Genomic DNA, 20,207 nt, shown 5'->3' on the forward strand with positions numbered 1-20,207 from the left:
ACCCATAATAAATCTTTCTCAGTTAGGAACCTCCACATCCATTTTGACATGAGCGCAATATTAAACCAATCATTTTTTATATCCAAACCCCCGAGTCGATTTTCTTTGCACAACTCCTCCCATCTCACCCAATGGATTTTCCTAGCCTCCAAGCCTCCCCCCACAGGAATTTGCTCAAAAATGATCGGATTTCTAACAACACACATTTGGGTACCTTAGAGAACGACAGCTGAAATATTGGGATAGAGAATAGGACTGACCGTACCAAAGTTAATCTTCCTGCAAAGTTAATCTAACCATCGCCCTCAAGTTAATCCGGACACCTCCGTACCGAGAACAAAACTAAGACAATCACAACTGATAGAAAACGCTAACATACGGCTGTCCAGAAACGACAAAGAACAAGAAATAAAGACCTAAAGGTCAGCCCCCGGCTTATCATGAAAGGAACAACCGGTGGCCAAAAGGTTCAACAACGATGGATAAACCCCGAAGGAGCCAACCCATGGCTGAGCATCCAGAGGAGCCCAACCACAATAATCCCAGACACGAGCGCACCCAGAGCCTGAACACCGAGCTTTCACAAATATGGCGACCATGTCATATCCCAGTTTTTAATCACTGATTAAAGACTTAATAATTAGGGTTCGGCATCCATTAATAATAAAACTGATTTGATTTATCTGATGTGCTTAATTCTTATTGTTATTTAAATCCATTTGAGATTTAAAGGATCTTTATAATTATGGTGCACAAGTTTAATTAGTGGTTTGAGCGGCTTGTAAAGTGAATTAAATCTACGTATTTAATTTATACACGAATAATGAGCAGAAGCCAGTATTTGATTGCAAATACGCGATTAAATAGTAGATGCACTGAGTAACCAAGACCTAAAGATTTATTATTATTTACAATTAGAACTTCCACCACCACTATCAATCAATGCAGTAATTGATTTTTTTCTAAGTACAGGAAGAAATCCTTGCATATAAGCTCACTATCTAATTTGCTGGCTTTAAGAGGAAGATTATGATTAAGACAGTGTCTTCCACTATCAAATTATATTATCAATTCCTTTTCTTTAACTTTGCTAAAGCCATGCTTTCCACCTCTTCAACCACCACCCTTTGCTCCCCACCAATACACCTAACTCTCCACACACTTCATTTTTTTTATTTCTCCACCACTACATTACATATTCAGCACTACATCTTGCAGATTCCTCATTAAGAAATCCTCTCTCTCTAATATTCTAAATTACCATTTTCTTTCCTCCTACTCCTCACGGGTCCTTCAAAGAAATTATCAAGTTTGTTTCAAGTTCCAAATCAAGAAGGTAGGTAATTAAATGTCTTACTCTTCATTAATCTTCCAGTTTCAATTTCAAAAAAATTCATTCGTACTTTGTGATCAACAAATTGCAGAATCGAACTATTGCCAACACCACCCCTCATATCGAGGTTACTCCAATTTCTCCCTACTTCATCTTGTTAATTTCGATTCAAGCATCAAAGAACAGAAGAATACGCACGCACACATGTTAATATATTTTCTAAGCTATTACATTTACAAGGTTTGATTTTTGCTAAGGAAATGATAAATGAATGATGAAAGAACAGATTTCTAAACAAAACCCTAGCTTTGCTATACTTGTGAATCTGGACTGAATTTAGGGGTTCTTGTACTTTGTCTTGTGTCTGTTCGGGAACGAAGTGATGGGGGTGAGAGCAGCCGGCGGCTGCTCACGGCCGGAGGTGGCGCGGCGGCAGCCGCCGCCTTTTTCCTTTGTCTGTCTGAAACGAGAGAGAGATGGTTAGGGCTCTGTTTAAAATAAAAAAAAAATAAAAGAGAGAGAGAGACGGGAAAAAGGGGAAGAGAGAGAGAGAGAAGGGAGGACTCATCTTCTCCGGTGACGACGATGCGGCGGCATCGGCAGCGGCGACACGGCGGCGGGAGCAACGGGCTGTTCCTGATCGGCCGGAAAAGAGGGAAAGAGGGAAAATTTCAGATCTGGGTTAAAAAAAATATAGAAAAGAGAGGAAAAGGGGGAAGATTTGGAACTTACCTTTCCGGCGAGACAAAGCTCGGCCATCCACCACGATTCCGGCCATGGCGGAGACGGCGGAGAACGGGGGAAGCGGCGCGGCGACGCTCGGCTTTTCACAACGGCCGGAGAAGGCACATGCAGCGGCGGAGAGGCCTCTGCCACCCTGTTCCAAGGCTGGGGACGACCAGGCGGCACCGTGCTTGGCCACGGCGGAGGCGGCAGTGGCACGCGAAGGCGGCGGCGTGCGGCTGACTTCCGGCGAGACAGAGCGATGAGAGTGAGAGGGAGAGAGGAGACGTCCGGCGAGGCGGCGCGCCGGAGGCGGTGCCGCCCTCAGCCGAGTGAGAGTAAGAGAGGCGAGAGAGAGAGCCGAGAGGGAGAGTGAGAGTGGCGTGAGGTGTGTGTGTGTGTTGTGTGCTGATGTGTGTGTTTTGTATATTTATATGTGTGTATAGGTGTTAGGGTTAGGATTTAATTGGGCTTTTTATTAATTTTGTTTGGGCCGATTTATTTATTTAGCTTGGGCCGAAAATTTTAAATAAAATGGGCCGATTTTATTTTATGTTGCTGGGCCTTCCTGCTTTGTAAAAAAAAAAAAGAATGGGCCGATTTTTATTTAATAAAATGTAATGGGCCCATTTTAATTAAGTTTTGAACTGTTAATTGATTAATAAAGCCTACGAATTTTTGGCCTTATATTTTTAAAAAAAAAAAAAAATGTTTGAATTTACACTAAATTATTTAGTGAATTTAAATATCTTGATTTAAATTTTAATATTTGAAGTTGGGATTATTTATTCTAAATGAAGTCCATTCTATTATTTAAATTATTAATGGACTTTAAAGCAAATATTTTGGGAATAAGCCCCATTTATTACATGATAAAATTATTTTTCAAAGCTTACGAGTATGGATTTTTTTTTAAATGGTTAAAATGTTTTATTTCATCTCAATGGATTTTAAAATGTTTTATTATTTATAAATGAATAATGGAATTTCTTATTTATTTACATGATAAAAAAAATGTGGAATTGTGTTATAGAATGATTAAGTATATGATTTACTTTATCAAATGAGCTTGGGATTTAATTGAGATATTAAATTGCTAAGCATATGTTTATAAATGATTTATTTATTTAAGTGATGAAAATGTGCGAAGTATGAGAAAGCATGATTTATAATGATTAAATTTTCAGGGTAATAATATATAGCTTGTTCTTAATTGATGGAGTACTTGACTAAATGACGGGTGTAGAAGGAAGTTATGGATTATGTACATGTTGATGTTCGAACAATTGGGTTCGAACCTATATGATAGTTACATGATAAGTGGTTACATTTTATTGATTGAATGAAACGAGATTAATATGGATGCTAGAACCCTAAAACATTAAAAGATACCTTAGGCACGTAGAATTAGACTTTGTCTTATGACAATTTCTTCACGAACTTATCGACTCTTCATCAATGAAGGTCCGGGCGACAGAAAGTGAAGCAGAAGAAGAAACGATTCCACGCCAGCTTTAAGAACAATTGAGGTGGGCATTATTTTATTATTACGTATATAGAGATCCCCTGCGTGACGTAGGCCTCATATGCGAATATATATGCATGATATGTTTTGACTATTTATTCAGTTCTTATAAAATGCTTATATGTTCAATGCCCTTTATGAAAATGAAAATGTTATGAAAATGAAATGTTTATGAAATGATTGACTGCCAAAATGTTTATGTTTTTATATATATCCTATCTGTGTTGGTTCGCCAACTTTAAAGGAAATCCAATTGGGATCCTATGCTAGACAAAGGTCGCTAGCTAGGGTTAACGTGTACACTCATGGAGACCGCGAGTCGCTTGCGACCGGTCTTGGCGTCCGTGGTAAGGAGGCCTCCTTCCCGGCGCGTGACAGAAAGGACAGATATGGATCATATAGACTGAAAATGGGATGCATCCACCTTTATGAAAATGAACGAAATGTTTTAGTAAGCGCAGGTCATTTATGAAAACCCCTGTGTGTTACTGTTATGGCAGTTCAATTTATATATGTATGCATGTTGTATTTTCGGCTTATGTCACTGAGTATTTTTATACTCAGCCCTGCATGTATTTCTAAATGTGCAGGTTGAGCAGGCGATGGAATGGATCGGTGTTGAGCGGATTTCCCTTTTGATGTTTATGTAATGAAACCTTGAGTATGCATCTCCATATGCATAACTCACACGTTTTTCCGCTGCAAACACTCTGAATTTGTTATCGTATTGTGGAACTTATTACTCCTTCATTTTGTTTAAATTTCATTTGGGGTTTAGTCGTTATGGCTGGCTCATTTGTTAATTACCCAAGTGGTTATATATATATATATACCACCAGTTTGTTGTTATTAATGTTGGTTATTTAGTAAATCCCTTTTAAATTTCCATTTCTTATTGTTCACCCAAGTCATAACCCCGGTTAACCCGTCATTGGGATAGTGGGCTGTGACAGAGTGGTATCAGAGCAGTTCGTTTGCTCTGGCCCTAGAAACCTTATTCTAAAAAGCCAAGTCTAGTTTGATTCACTAAGACATACGTGGGTTCATACGACACCGCTCAACACTCCATTACATCGTGCTCAATCAAGGAAAAAGGTAACTGCAGTTACAATGTTTTAAAGATGTTATTATTCTAAACTGTTTCATGAAAATGTTTATGTAAAGAGCATGCTATGATGAAATGTTGAATGTTTTGCCTTTCATTGAAATGTTGAATGTTTTGCCTTTCATGGCATATCATTGCAGTTATGATGTTATGATAAGAGAAGAATGATAGAGAATTGACACATGCTTTCCCCAGAAAACATAGATTGCTATAAGTTGCATGATCACTATTCTAAAAGAACATAGACTGCTGGATTAGTAGGATATCTCTACAATCTAGATTCTTAAAGTGATGATGTAGAAGAATGAAAGAGAACTTAGAGCATTTCAACTCCCACAAGAAAACAATGGTTCTTTTGAACTACAAAGAGGAATGAAAAGACATGTACGCGTTGAAGGAAAAATACGGGATGATGATACAAGACGAATTCAAGGCAAACGCTGCATCAAGGGTTTGAGCATAGTCTCTACGTTCAAATGTTCACACGCGATGGAACACCGAATCGACTTTTAGTACACGATAGATTTTAAGAACAGTATGCTTTGCCTGTATATATGTATATATTTGTGTACATGTTATAGCGGGGGTTTGGGTTCAATAGGACATAGAACTTTAAATTAAGCTTTTGGTTTGCCAGTACGAACTTGAGTTTTATTATTATGAATAGTTGTCCAGTCCACATGATCCAAATATCAGTAGACGTATTTTGGGTTGAAAACCCATGTGTTTCAACTTTCGGTTGAAAAGCCAGATGAGTTTTTACTCTAGATCATTTTGTTCGACCTAGTAGTTACTCCTTTCTACCATCTGGTTATTCGTTTGAGTTTCTCAACAAATTTTTCTGCACCACTTTGTTTTGATATCGTTCAAGAATTGAGCCTTACAATTGTTGAGTTGTCCTAGTACCCTCTTGTGATCAATAAGGATTTAGATGTTTTGTTATGATGCTTTCATGATTAAATCAAGAGGAATATGTTATGAATTGAGGTAAGGAATATACTGAGGATCTTTTATTTTTGAAGCACAGAATGCCTCCCAGAAGAGCCCCAAGAAACAATGTGGGAACCGCAAACGAACCTCCACGAAGGGTTGAGGAACTTTTTCTTAAACAGAGCCCGCCAACATTCAACGGGACCGGCAACCCGACTGATGCCGAAATCTGGATTAGAGCAATGGAAAGGATTTTCGACTTTCTTTACTGTTCTGACCAAGAGAGACTCTCTTGTGTTGCATTCCAACTAACTGGGTCGGTAGATTTTTGGTGGGAAACCAAGAAGAGGGCAATGACCCTCGAACAATTGGAAAACCTGACTTGGGAAGACTTCAAGACGGAGATCTACGATAAATACATTCCCAAGAGCTACAGAAAGAAGAAAGAGACGGAGTTTTTCAATCTGAAACAAAACAAGATGTCCGTGACGGAATACGATCGCGCTTTCTGCGACATGTCTCGCTATGCCCCTCATCTGATCGACACTGATGAAAAGATGGCCGAGAAGTTTCGTTCAGGCCTTAGGCATGAGATCAAGATGGCGCTTGCTGGTCATGGTAATCTCACCCACTCTGAGGCACTTAGCAGAGCCCTGGATGTTGAAGCAGCCATGCCTGAAGACCGCCCAACCCAGACTCAAGCTTCGGGAAACAACGATCGTGGGAAGAGAAAATGGGATGGCAACAACAACAATAATAGGGGTTACTACAACAACCAAGATAACAAGAGGCCATGGCAAGGAAACATGATGCCACAAGGGCAATGGCAAGGACGACCAGTCAATCCAGGATCAGCTGGAAACAATCAGGGCCAGCTCAGGGCACCTTTGTGTCCCAAATGCTCCAAGTCACATCACGGCATATGCTTGGCTGGCAGCAATACCTGCTTTAAGTGTGGCCAGAAGGGCCATTTTGCCAGAGACTGCCAAGGAAAACCACAAGGAGGAATGAGAGGGCCGAATCAGCCGGGCCAAGTACAACCACTCAGGGCTATCCAAGGCCAACAGTTACTCTACCCACCACCACAGCAGCAGTATCGACCTGCGGCACGTCCACCGCAAATTCCACAGGCAAGAGCCTATGCCTTGCACAAGAATAAGCAAGGAAACAACCAAGGGAATTTGGCAAGTATGGGCACATTACTTGACACACCTGTTATACTTCTGTTCGACACGGGTGCCTCGCATTCTTTTATTGCAAGTGTATGTGTAAAAACTTTAAAGCTCCAACCTGAAAAGACTAATCAGGACTTGAGAATTTCTTCACCAATAGGAGGAATAGCAGTAGTAACACATGCTTGCTCGAACCTAGAACTGACCATAGGATCGTTTAAGGTTATAGCAAACAACTTGCATGTTATATCGATGGAGGACGTTGATATAATCCTGGGAATGGACTGGCTAGCGGAGAACTATGCCACGATATAGTGCCAAGAGCGGAAAATCGGTTTCAACTTTCCAGGAAGGGACGCTTTGAGTTTCCACGGAATATGCAGGAGGAACAGAGTGCCGACTATTTCAGCTTTACAGGCAAGGAAGATGATGAACAAGAAAGACTGCCAAGCCTTCCTCGTATACCTGAACGGGGGAATTGAGACCGAAAAGACAATGGAAGATGTAGAGATCGTGCAGGATTTTCAAGATGTTTTCCCAGAAAATTTGCCAGGATTACCACCTGACAGACAAGTAGAATTCACCATCGATCTAGAGCCAGGAGCGGCGCCGGTATCAAAAGCACCGTACAGAATGGGCCCGAAGGAATTGGAAGAGTTGAAAATCCAATTACAAGAGTTGCTGGACCTAGGCTTCATCAGGCCTAGTGTGTCCCCATGGGGAGCGCCGGTGCTGTTTGTCAAGAAGAAAGATGGAACCTTGAGATTGTGCATCGATTATCGAGAGCTGAACAAGCTAACGCTTAAGAACAAGTATCCATTGCCCAGAATTGATGATTTATTCGACCAACTCAAGGGCGCGAGTGTTTTCTCCAAAATCGATTTGAAGTCTGGGTATCATCAGTTAAAGGTTAGACATGAAGATATACCCAAAACGGCTTTCCGAACAAGATATGGTCACTACGAGTTCGTAGTTGTACCGTTCGGACTAACAAATGCACCAGCTGTGTTCATGGACCTCATGAACAGAGTATTTCATCCTTATTTGGATAAATTCGTCTTGGTGTTTATTGATGATATCCTCATTTACTCCAAGAATGAAGAAGAACACAGGGAACATCTGAGAACTGTTTTGCAAACTCTCAGGGATGAACGCCTTTTTGCCAAATTCAACAAATGTGAGTTTTGGCTCAAAGAAGTTACATTTCTGGGACATATTGTATCTTCAGAAGGTATTAAGGTGGACCCCGCCAAAGTGGAAGCAGTACAAGGATGGAAGTCGCCAACTACCCCAAACGAGATCAGAAGTTTCTTGGGATTGGCTGGCTACTATCGAAGATTCATTGAGGGATTTTCCAAGATAGCAAGGCCGATGACGCAATTGCTCCAAAAGGGAATTAAATACACATGGACTAACGAGTGTGAAGAAAGTTTTCAGCTGCTCAAGGAAAAGCTAACTACAGCGCCAGTGCTAACAATTCCGGAACCAGACAAGGAGTATGTGGTCTACACGGATGCATCAAAGAACGGACTAGGATGCGTTTTGATGCAGGAAGGCAAAGTGATTGCATATGCATCGCGGCAACTTAGGCCACACGAATTGAATTATCCGACCCATGATCTTGAACTAGCGGCGGTAGTGCACGCACTAAAGATTTGGAGACATCATCTATATGGTGTCAGGTGTGAGATTTACACCGATCACAAAAGTCTAAAATACTTTTTCGAGCAAAAGGATCTCAACATGAGACAGCGAAGGTGGCTCGAATTAGTAAAAGATTATGACTGTGGTATAAATTATCACCCGGGGAAGGCCAATGTAGTAGCCGACGCATTGAGCCGCAAGGTCCCATTGAAACTGGGATACATCCTTACAAAGGAAGAAGAGCTCATACGAGATTTTGATAGGATGAAATTAGAGGTGATAAACCCACCTGCTACAATAGCGGGGGTGGTCGCGATTATACCGAATTTGAGGAAATTGGTGGTAGAAGCTCAAAGGAAGGATGATAAATTGGAGAAATTACGAGCTAAGATAAGAGAAGGAAATCTCAAGAACTATCACGAAGAAGCCGACAATGCTATTTTCTTTGAGAAGAGAATATGCATCCCTCATGACGATGAACTCAAAAACAAGATCATGAGCGAAGCCCATGACACTCCTTATGTCGCCCACCCGGGAAGCACTAAGATGTATCAAGATCTAAAAGAGAATTTCTGGTGGGAAGGAATGAAACGAGACGTGGCTTTATTCGTCGAAAAGTGTCTAGTTTGCCAGCAAGTAAAGGCTTTACACCAACGACCTTACGGCGAGCTACAACCTTTGGAAATTCCAGAATGGAAGTGGGACGATATTGCAATGGACTTTGTTACAGGATTGCCAAAAACAAGACGAGGTAACACGGTAATATGGGTCATTGTAGACAGACTCACAAAGAGTGCACACTTTCTGCCTATCCCTATCACGTATAGATCAGATAAGTTAGCCCAACTCTACATCAAGGAGATCGTGCGTTTACATGGGGTGCCGAAGACAATCACGTCCGACAGAGATTCTAAGTTTACCTCCAGATTCTGGATAAGCTTGCAGAAGGAATTGGGAACAAGGTTGAATTTCAGCACAGCTTTCCACCCGCAGACCGACGGTCAGTCCGAAAGGACAATTCAAACGCTAGAAGATATGTTAAGGACTGTTGTGCTAGATAGAGGAGAAGATTGGGAGCGTGTGTTGCCACTAATCGAATTTGCTTACAACAACAGCTATCAAGCAACTATCGCCATGGCACCTTATGAGGCGTTATACGGGAAGAAATGTAGATCGCCGCTTTACTGGGATGAAGTCGGCGAAAGAAGAATCTTGGGGCCAGATACAGTAGGCGAGATGATTGAAATCGTCCGTCAGATTCGACAGCGTATTAAAGAGGCCCAAGATAGACAGAAGTCTTATGCCGACAAACGTCGAACCAACTTGCAGTTTGAGTGTGGGGATAAAGTCTTTTTGAAGATTTCTCCCTCTAAAGGGATTACAAGATTTGGCGTAAAGGGTAAGCTTAGACCCCGTTTTATAGGACCCTATGAGATCCTAGAAAGGGTGGGCCCGGTAGCTTACAGGCTGGCGTTGCCGCCAAGCCTTGGGAATGTGCATAATGTGTTTCATGTGTCGCAGTTGAGAAAATATGTTTATGATCCAAAACACGTGATCCAAAGGGACGACGTTATCCTAAGCCCAGATATGAGCTATGAAGAGAGACCCGAATCTATTCTAGATCGGAAGGTTCAAGTACTAAGGAATAAGTCGATACCCTTAGTAAAAGTCCTTTGGAAGCACCATGATCAAGAAGAGGCGACATGGGAACTCGAGTCTAACATGAAGGAGAAATACCCAGAATTATTTCCTGAGGTACAAATTTCGGGACGAAATTTATTTTAAGGGGGATAGTATGTCATATCCCAGTTTTTAATCACTGATTAAAGACTTAATAATTAGGGTTCGGCATCCATTAATAATAAAACTGATTTGATTTATCTGATGTGCTTAATTCTTATTGTTATTTAAATCCATTTGAGATTTAAAGGATCTTTATAATTATGGTGCACAAGTTTAATTAGTGGTTTGAGCGGCTTGTAAAGTGAATTAAATCTACGTATTTAATTTATACACGAATAATGAGCAGAAGCCAGTATTTGATTGCAAATACGCGATTAAATAGTAGATGCACTGAGTAACCAAGACCTAAAGATTTATTATTATTTACAATTAGAACTTCCACCACCACTATCAATCAATGCAGTAATTGATTTTTTTCTAAGTACAGGAAGAAATCCTTGCATATAAGCTCACTATCTAATTTGCTGGCTTTAAGAGGAAGATTATGATTAAGACAGTGTCTTCCACTATCTAATTATATTATCAATTCCTTTTCTTTAACTTTGCTAAAGCCATGCTTTCCACCTCTTCAACCACCACCCTTTGCTCCCCACCAATACACCTAACTCTCCACACACTTCATTTTTTTTATTTCTCCACCACTACATTACATATTCAGCACTACATCTTGCAGATTCCTCATTAAGAAATCCTCTCTCTCTAATCTTCTAAATTACCATTTTCTTTCCTCCTACTCCTCACGGGTCCTTCAAAGAAATTATCAAGTTTGTTTCAAGTTCCAAATCAAGAAGGTAGGTAATTAAATGTCTTACTCTTCATTAATCTTCCAGTTTCAATTTCAAAAAAATTCATTCTTACTTTGTGATCAACAAATTGCAGAATCGAACTATTGCCAACACCACCCCTCATATCGAGGTTACTCCAATTTCTCCCTACTTCATCTTGTTAATTTCGATTCAAGCATCAAAGAACAGAAGAATACGCACGCACACATGTTAATATATTTTCTAAGCTATTACATTTACAAGGTTTGATTTTTGCTAAGGAAATGATAAATGAATGATGAAAGAACAGATTTCTAAACAAAACCCTAGCTTTGCTATACTTGTGAATCTGGACTGAATTTAGGGGTTCTTGTACTTTGTCTTGTGTCTGTTCGGGAACGAAGTGATGGGGGTGAGAGCAGCCGGCGGCTGCTCACGGCCGGAGGTGGCGCGGCGGCAGCCGCCGCCTTTTTCCTTTGTCTGTCTGAAACGAGAGAGAGATGGTTAGGGCTCTGTTTAAAATAAAAAAAAAATAAAAGAGAGAGAGAGACGGGAAAAAGGGGAAGAGAGAGAGAGAGAAGGGAGGACTCATCTTCTCCGGTGACGACGATGCGGCGGCATCGGCAGCGGCGACACGGCGGCGGGAGCAACGGGCTGTTCCTGATCGGCCGGAAAAGAGGGAAAGAGGGAAAATTTCAGATCTGGGTTAAAAAAAATATAGAAAAGAGAGGAAAAGGGGGAAGATTTGGAACTTACCTTTCCGGCGAGACAAAGCTCGGCCATCCACCACGATTCCGGCCATGGCGGAGACGGCGGAGAACGGGGGAAGCGGCGCGGCGACGCTCGGCTTTTCACAACGGCTGGAGAAGGCACATGCAGCGGCGGAGAGGCCTCTGCCACCCTGTTCCAAGGCTGGGGACGACCAGGCGGCGCCGTGCTTGGCCACGGCGGAGGCGGCAGTGGCACGCGAAGGCGGCGGCGTGCGGCTGACTTCCGGCGAGACAGAGCGATGAGAGTGAGAGGGAGAGGGGAGACGTCCGGCGAGGCGGCGCGCCGGAGGCGGTGCCGCCCTCAGCCGAGTGAGAGTAAGAGAGGCGAGAGAGAGAGCCGAGAGGGAGAGTGAGAGTGGCGTGAGGTGTGTGTGTGTGTTGTGTGCTGATGTGTGTGTTTTGTATATTTATATGTGTGTATAGGTGTTAGGGTTAGGATTTAATTGGGCTTTTTATTAATTTTGTTTGGGCCGATTTATTTATTTAGCTTGGGCCGAAAATTTTAAATAAAATGGGCCGATTTTATTTTATGTTGCTGGGCCTTCCTGCTTTGTAAAAAAAAAAAAGAATGGGCCGATTTTTATTTAATAAAATGTAATGGGCCCATTTTAATTAAGTTTTGAACTGTTAATTGATTAATAAAGCCTACGAATTTTTGGCCTTATATTTTTTTTTAAAAAAAAAAATGTTTGAATTTACACTAAATTATTTAGTGAATTTAAATATCTTGATTTAAATTTTAATATTTGAAGTTGGGATTATTTATTCTAAATGAAGTCCATTCTATTATTTAAATTATTAATGGACTTTAAAGCAAATATTTTGGGAATAAGCCCCATTTATTACATGATAAAATTATTTTTCAAAGCTTACGAGTATGGATTTTTTTTTAAATGGTTAAAATGTTTTATTTCATCTCAATGGATTTTAAAATGTTTTATTATTTATAAATGAATAATGGAATTTCTTATTTATTTACATGATAAAAAAAATGTGGAATTGTGTTATAGAATGATTAAGTATATGATTTACTTTATCAAATGAGCTTGGGATTTAATTGAGATATTAAATTGCTAAGCATATGTTTATAAATGATTTATTTATTTAAGTGATGAAAATGTGCGAAGTATGAGAAAGCATGATTTATAATGATTAAATTTTCAGGGTAATAATATATAGCTTGTTCTTAATTGATGGAGTACTTGACTAAATGACGGGTGTAGAAGGAAGTTATGGATTATGTACATGTTGATGTTCGAACAATTGGGTTCGAACCTATATGATAGTTACATGATAAGTGGTTACATTTTATTGATTGAATGAAACGAGATTAATATGGATGCTAGAACCCTAAAACATTAAAAGATACCTTAGGCACGTAGAATTAGACTTTGTCTTATGACAATTTCTTCACGAACTTATCGACTCTTCATCAATGAAGGTCCGGGCGACAGAAAGTGAAGCAGAAGAAGAAACGATTCCACGCCAGCTTTAAGAACAATTGAGGTGGGCATTATTTTATTATTACGTATATAGAGATCCCCTGCGTGACGTAGGCCTCATATGCGAATATATATGCATGATATGTTTTGACTATTTATTCAGTTCTTATAAAATGCTTATATGTTCAATGCCCTTTATGAAAATGAAAATGTTATGAAAATGAAATGTTTATGAAATGATTGACTGCCAAAATGTTTATGTTTTTATATGTATCCTATCTGTGTTGGTTCGCCAACTTTAAAGGAAATCCAATTGGGATCCTATGCTAGACAAAGGTCGCTAGCTAGGGTTAACGTGTACACTCATGGAGACCGCGAGTCGCTTGCGACCGGTCTTGGCGTCCGTGGTAAGGAGGCCTCCTTCCCGGCGCGTGACAGAAAGGACAGATATGGATCATATAGACTGAAAATGGGATGCATCCACCTTTATGAAAATGAACGAAATGTTTTAGTAAGCGCAGGTCATTTATGAAAACCCCTGTGTGTTACTGTTATGGCAGTTCAATTTATATATGTATGCATGTTGTATTTTCGGCTTATGTCACTGAGTATTTTTATACTCAGCCCTGCATGTATTTCTAAATGTGCAGGTTGAGCAGGCGATGGAATGGATCGGTGTTGAGCGGATTTCCCTTTTGATGTTTATGTAATGAAACCTTGAGTATGCATCTCCATATGCATAACTCACACGTTTTTCCGCTGCAAACACTCTGAATTTGTTATCGTATTGTGGAACTTATTACTCCTTCATTTTGTTTAAATTTCATTTGGGGTTTAGTCGTTATGGCTGGCTCATTTGTTAATTACCCAAGTGGTTATATATATATATATACCACCAGTTTGTTGTTATTAATGTTGGTTATTTAGTAAATCCCTTTTAAATTTCCATTTCTTATTGTTCACCCAAGTCATAACCCCGGTTAACCCGTCATTGGGATAGTGGGCTGTGACAGACCAAAACTCTCATAGCAGATTATTCCACTTGGGAAAGGATATTTTACCATTAAGTTCTCTTTCCCGGAGGATATGGCGCTTGCTTTTGCGAAAACCACGTGGCGTCTGCGTCCCGGTATTCTCCACTTGCAAGCTTGGGTCCCTAATTTTGATCCATACAAGGCTACGACCTCTTTATCACAAGTATGGATTCGTATTTTCAATCTTCCTCATGAATATTGGCACCCGGAGGTGCTCTCGGGCATTGCTAAGCATGTAGAGGCTCCTATAATCATTGATGGTTTATCTGCTCATGCTAATGTAGGTCATTTTGCTAGAGTGTTAGTTGAAATGGATGTTTCTAAGGTTGTGCCTGATTATTTTGATGTGAAATGCGGTGATCGTGTTTTTGTGATTGAGTTTGGATATGAGGATCTCCCTTATTACTGTTATGCTTGCTGCGTTGTGGGCCAGGCTACTAACTCTTGCAGGTGGTCTAAAGCGGACAAAGAGCAGGCGTCCGTTTTAGACAAGGGGGTTGTAGATGTTAATAGCCAGCAGACACATCCTGGTTCATCTTCAGCTTCTCCTTCCAATGCTGTGTTGGACTCTCTAGAGTTGCAAGATAAACAGAGACATATTGTTGATGATGACATGGCCAAGTTACCTTCTGATAGAGCCGACTGTGAGGGGAGGATAGGGGCGGCACCCGCCGCTAATGACAAAAGCTCGCCCTCCAAGAGCCGACATCACCCGCGGCAGGATACAGTACTACAGATGACATTACTCGCTCCAATTCTTTTGCGGTGCTGGGGTCTTTGAATATCGCGGACCCGTCGGTTGGTGATGATATGGATTCTACTGTGCCTGATGCGTAGAATAATGTCACCCCGACGCACGGTAGCAGCCCAGATCTGGCTTTGATGGTGACGCCAGGAAAGGCGGTGATGGAGGATCTCCCCATAACTCGCGGCCGAGGGCGTCCGAAAGGTGCTACCAAAGAAGGGAGGGGTTTCTGATTCTTCTATAAAACACCGGCTCCGACGTATAATCAAGAATGGCATGTCTTCGGATATGAGTAAGATAGCAACGAATCGTGTTGTTGAGGTCGTTTTGCAGAGCGCAGTTCTTGACACTTTGTCGCCGGTGAAATTCTTGAAAAAAGTGCACCATGCTCAGGCTGGAGGTGCAATTCTGTAAAATTTTGCGATTCATTCTTCTTCCAATGCAGCTCGATGTATGTCGGCGGTGGCTTCTAAAAGATGGGGAGATATGATGGACGACGAAGAGTCTTTGGACGAGGATGACCCTCTATATATTTTCTCAAAGTCTTCGTTTGTTTATTTTTTGGTTACTCGTGGTTTCTTGCGGGTGTTTTCTCTTGATTTTGTTTTGCCTCTAGACAGATCTTTCCTTTTTTCCTTTTAATAAAATTTCTATTTTAGCAGCAGCCCAAACCCAGAGAAGCCAACCAACAAACGCAAAGAGGAGCACCCCCGTCGACCAAGTGTTTGATAAAATACTACTACACCAGCCATCACCGCACACCACAATGCTGCTCCCATCCCAGCGGCACCAAAGCCCTCTGCCCGCCAAGTCGTCGTCCCAAAACCAGCCACCAGAATCCCACCCTCTCCACCACCAAACACGACGAAGGCAGCGAAGGAAAACCCAGTTGGGCATGAAGTCCAACTACTCGAAAAAAGTACCGAAAGAACAAAAAACAAAAGCCATGCAAAAACTATAACACCATACGCAAATGGCTATGACTCGACATGTCAAGCCTAACAGCCGTCTTTTGATGGCCTCAATTTCGCAAGGCCACCAACCCTCTTGCATATTATATGCCGCTAGAATATCCGCAACTTTATTACCCTCTCGATAGATGTGGGTGATATGATTCGATTTAATATTTATATTTATATTTAGGGTTAATTGCACCAAATATCACCAATTTTGACCGAATTTCATTTTTTCCATAATTTTAAAAAATTCTATTTTTTAGCACAGATTGAATTAGTCATTCATTTTTCCCACGATTTTTAACTCTGGTGACCGAAAAATTGACGTGGCGCTGATTTAGATTTAAATTTACACATAATATTGATGTGAAATATATATTAATTTAAAATTACTCAAATAACAAAATCACACAAAAAAGCCCTAATATTACTTTGAATTAGAAAATAGTGGGTGTCCTCTTCTCCCTATTCCATCGGCTGCCTTATTCTCCTCCATTCCAATCTCGCCGGCCGCCACCCATCTCGCCTTCGCGTTGGGGCGCTGTGGGCCGTGGGCACACACCGCCACCTGTCTTCCATCCTGCCGCCAGGCGAAGCTCCCGTGCCAGCCAGCCGAGCTCCGCCTGTCTTCCATCGCGCCGCCAGCCGAAGCTCTTCCATTCTCTCTCGTGTGTGTGTGTACAAGATCAAGGCCAGAGCAATCTTCTCCAATAAATCTAATTTTCGACTTTATGCCAGTTTGAATAAGCATCAGAGTTTGGGATTCAATGTGGTTGTGGAGTTTAGAAGCATTGATTTAGGCCTTTAGTTTGTTTACTGTGTGCTGTTAGCACCTTTACTGTTAAAGACTCTGCAGGCAAAAAAAGGTTTTTAATGGTGCATTATGTTTAGCGTGGCTCACATTCGCTTTTCCTTCTCATGAATATACTGAATTGCTAGCAAGAAAAAGTTAAGCACTCAGCGTAATGGAAAGTCTTTTGTAAGTAAATAGCACTCAAGGAAGAGACTAGAATTATCTTGCAATTCAAAATGTTAATTAAAAGAAGATAGGTTATGGACATAACGAATCACTAATTATACGGATATGAGAATAGTATTCACATCTCTCAATCTGACTCACTGAGCTAAGGGTTATGAAAAAAGCAACTGATTACTCTATACCTCGCATTTTAAGAAATAAATTTAAAATTTGAAAATTATGGGAAAATAAAATTCGGACAAAGTTCGTGATATTTGGTGTAATAAAAACACACAATTTTTTCAATCGCCGGAGTGGAACGTGTGTGGCGTGTGCCGGCGAGCCACATCAACGCCACGTCATCTCCGATCTAAGGGGAGCAAAAAATCGTGGGAAAAATGAACGACTAATTCAATATGTGATAAAAACAATGAAATTTTTTAAAATTACGAGAAAAATAGAATTCGGGCAAAGTTGATGATATTTGGTGCAATTAACCCTTATATTTATATTCATATTTATTTATTTAAATATGTCGTTCAATTTCCATTCTTGGCATGAATAAAATCACCCTAATCTAAAACTTTCAGTTGCCAGCGGCCTCATCCATTGAATCAGAGAATTTATAAAAAATAAATTGTCATGTACTCCTATGTCTCTAAAAATTATGATCTTATTACAATCCTTATCACAATTAGTAACTATGAAAACATAAAAAACTTGCTTTTACGTTAACCTAATGATTATTTCAAATTATAGAGTCTCAAATTTAAGTATGTGCTTTGTTTAATGACAATTATGATTATGATATCATTGAGCACGACAAGAAAATTGACATTGTGTTGCAACAGCTATTATTGTATACACAAACTGACTAGCAATAATCACAAACAAAAAATGGCTTATTAAACGAGCCTATGGTAATTTCCATATTTGAAAATTGCACAACAACTTTTAGGAACGCATAAGTTTTTATATTCAATAAATTATTGTAAGAAACGTTATAAAGATTGTTTTTAACAGGCCCAGTAAGCCACTCTTGAGAAGACAAAAAACAACAAAATATGAGGCGCCCACCGTGGGGCTCGAACCCACGACCACAAGGTTAAGAGCCTTGCGCTCTACCAACTGAGCTAGACGGGCTACGTTACTAGTTATGAGTTTTTTCCAATAATTACAAATTGTTTTGGAATAGGATTAGATACAGGCGTTCAAATGAAGAACATACATGTCAATCTCTAATTTTGTCACTACAAAGTAAGTTAAGTAACCATTCCAACAGTACGATATATCATTGACAATTTTTCTTTCAGTTCTCAAGCTATCCGTTTTAGATAATTATATTACTATCTTTAATCATATAGTGAAGCCAAAATCTTATAATTTCACCCTTTCAAAACACTTTAAGATAATTCTCAAAAAAAAAAAGATATCTCCTTTTATATATATAAAGAGTAATATTTAGAAACAAACTTGCGGTATGAGTCGCACCTAACTAGCAAAAAGTGCATGCAATACAGCATCTTGGGCGCTTTCCAAAGCTAAGAACATATGCCCTGTGTTTGGCATCTCATGATAATTAATCCAAGGAAGCTTTTTAGCAATGTAGCGCTGCAGGGCAACCGGGACTAACCCGTCCTGGTCGCCCTGCCACAGATGAACTGATCCTTTTTCACCGTGGAAAGGATCCTCAATTTCCATAGGATCAAAATCCCATCGCCCAAACCCCACAATCATATCGCGGTGAAGCGACTCATACACGCCCTGTTGCGTCGGATACTCCTAGCCATGATGGTAAAAACACAATAAAAAATCAGAAGACACTTAAATTGGAGGGAAAGAAGGAAAAATACCATGTCAATTGAACTTAGGTCACGTTTCGACAGAATTTCAAGATCCGGTGCGGAAAAATTAGCCCTCCCGGCTATCACACTATTGGGAGGAAACCACTTCTGAGTGTTCCACCAGTAGACGAGCCACGGGGCGTAGCGGGCGACCCGCGACGCCCACTGGTCCTCGGGGAACTGCTGCCGGAACGCTGCTGCCGATAGCTTGGGAGGAAAACTAGGCCACCAGCAGTTGATCACCGGAGCTAGCAGCGCAGCTCCGGCCAGTCTGTTTATAGGAAACCAAATGCATTAATTTTGACACATAAAGAAGTCCAAATCCAAATCCAAAATAAGGTTGCACTAAAAGCTTCACCTATGAGGGATGTATTTGAGGCATCCCCAAACAAGCTGCCCCCCCATGGAACATCCCACCACATAAAACTTAGGACCAAAGCCTAACTCATCACCAAGCTCTGCTATGTCCAAAGCAACACTCTTCAACGTTCTCTTCGGGTCGGGGTCGCTCTCCCCGTACCCCGGCCTATCAAACGACACCATGTGTACGCCCAGCTTCTCCACCAGCTCCTGCAAAATACACACACTTTGAACTCCACCAAACTAATTAAAGACGATGAAGCGCAGTTCAGTTGGTAAGACGTTTTTTTCAATAGTTAATACCGATTGACTAAAGGCATCTTCATGTTTGCAAGAGCCAAAGCCATGAACCAAGATGATTTTGTATTTGGCACTCTCTTTAGGGACTCCATACTCCTTGTAGGACAAGAATCTCCCATCTCGAAGCTTGATTCTTGGCCCCGAGACGCCGTGGGGCCGCGGTGGCGGAGGGCGGACGGCCTTATACACCCACGCTAGAAACGCCAACAACAATGCGATGATTACTTTCCAATACATGTATAGCTGAAAAACACACAAGATTGTATCAACAAATGCCTTGTTTATACAAGAAAGTTAGTAATCCTATCAAGAAAAATGTGTTGCAGCTGAAATTTGACAAAGTAGCTAATGCTGCGTGAAGAATATTTACACTCACTCTAATTAATGGAAGAGATCAAATAACTTTTTAGACGAAATAAACTCCAAGAACCCAATTAGAAAAAAAATTAGATATCTTACCGTTGGGATTAGTGTCAAACCGCAAGAATAATTTCAAGAAACAGGGCACCATGAACAGAAACAGAGTTGAAGTAATATATTCACGTATAAGCAAGAATGAAGAGAGAGTTACCTGATCAAGATGAAAGAAGTGAGAATGAGAAGAAAAATCAATTAATTATGTTTGTCTAAACACTCGAAAGATTAAATGGACAAAAAGTTACGAGGCCCAGAACATGCTATTTAGGAATTCAAGAAATTGAAATAAACTTTGTCTATAAATATAGGCCCCGGCTGCCTGTCACATCGACTTCTCATTCTTTTTTTATTATGTCTTAGTCCTTAGATATATAATTTCGGTTGTATAAGCATGAAAAATAATTTAAAAAACTTTGTTGGTAAAAGATCTTGCCGGGAATCT

At 40.6% G+C, this 20,207-nt stretch overlaps 1 protein-coding gene, 1 long non-coding RNA gene and 1 other non-coding gene across 4 annotated transcripts; 1 reads left to right on the top strand and 2 right to left on the bottom strand.

The window, feature by feature from the left end:
• Positions 1-2,957: 2,957 nt before the first annotated feature.
• On the top strand, positions 2,958-4,388 carry LOC131019500 (uncharacterized). The gene is made up of 2 exons (XR_009100290.1): positions 2,958-3,585; positions 4,172-4,388. It is a non-coding gene; the product is annotated as an uncharacterized LOC131019500 (long non-coding RNA).
• Positions 4,389-17,914: 13,526 nt separating this feature from the next.
• Positions 17,915-17,987, bottom strand: TRNAK-CUU (transfer RNA lysine (anticodon CUU)). The gene has a single exon. It is a non-coding gene; the product is annotated as a tRNA-Lys (tRNA).
• Positions 17,988-18,256: 269 nt separating this feature from the next.
• On the bottom strand, positions 18,257-20,093 carry LOC131019322 (uncharacterized). 2 transcript variants are annotated; one of them, XM_057947883.1, is made up of 5 exons: positions 19,920-20,093; positions 19,352-19,591; positions 19,047-19,258; positions 18,698-18,959; positions 18,257-18,626 (listed from the first exon to the last, which is right to left on the bottom strand). In XM_057947883.1, exons 2-5 carry the CDS (start codon positions 19,583-19,585, stop codon positions 18,336-18,338), a joined length of 999 nt encoding a protein of 332 aa, XP_057803866.1. In that variant the 5' UTR covers positions 19,586-19,591; positions 19,920-20,093; the 3' UTR covers positions 18,257-18,335. The 2 variants fall into 2 exon arrangements, with proteins under 2 accessions (XP_057803866.1, XP_057803867.1); XM_057947884.1 differs by having other exon boundaries at positions 19,808-20,034.
• Between the last annotated feature and the right edge of the window lie 114 nt (positions 20,094-20,207).

The sequence above is a fragment of the Salvia miltiorrhiza genome, chromosome 1 (assembly GCF_028751815.1).
Source record: "Salvia miltiorrhiza cultivar Shanhuang (shh) chromosome 1, IMPLAD_Smil_shh, whole genome shotgun sequence".
Taxonomy (NCBI): domain Eukaryota; kingdom Viridiplantae; phylum Streptophyta; class Magnoliopsida; order Lamiales; family Lamiaceae; genus Salvia; species Salvia miltiorrhiza.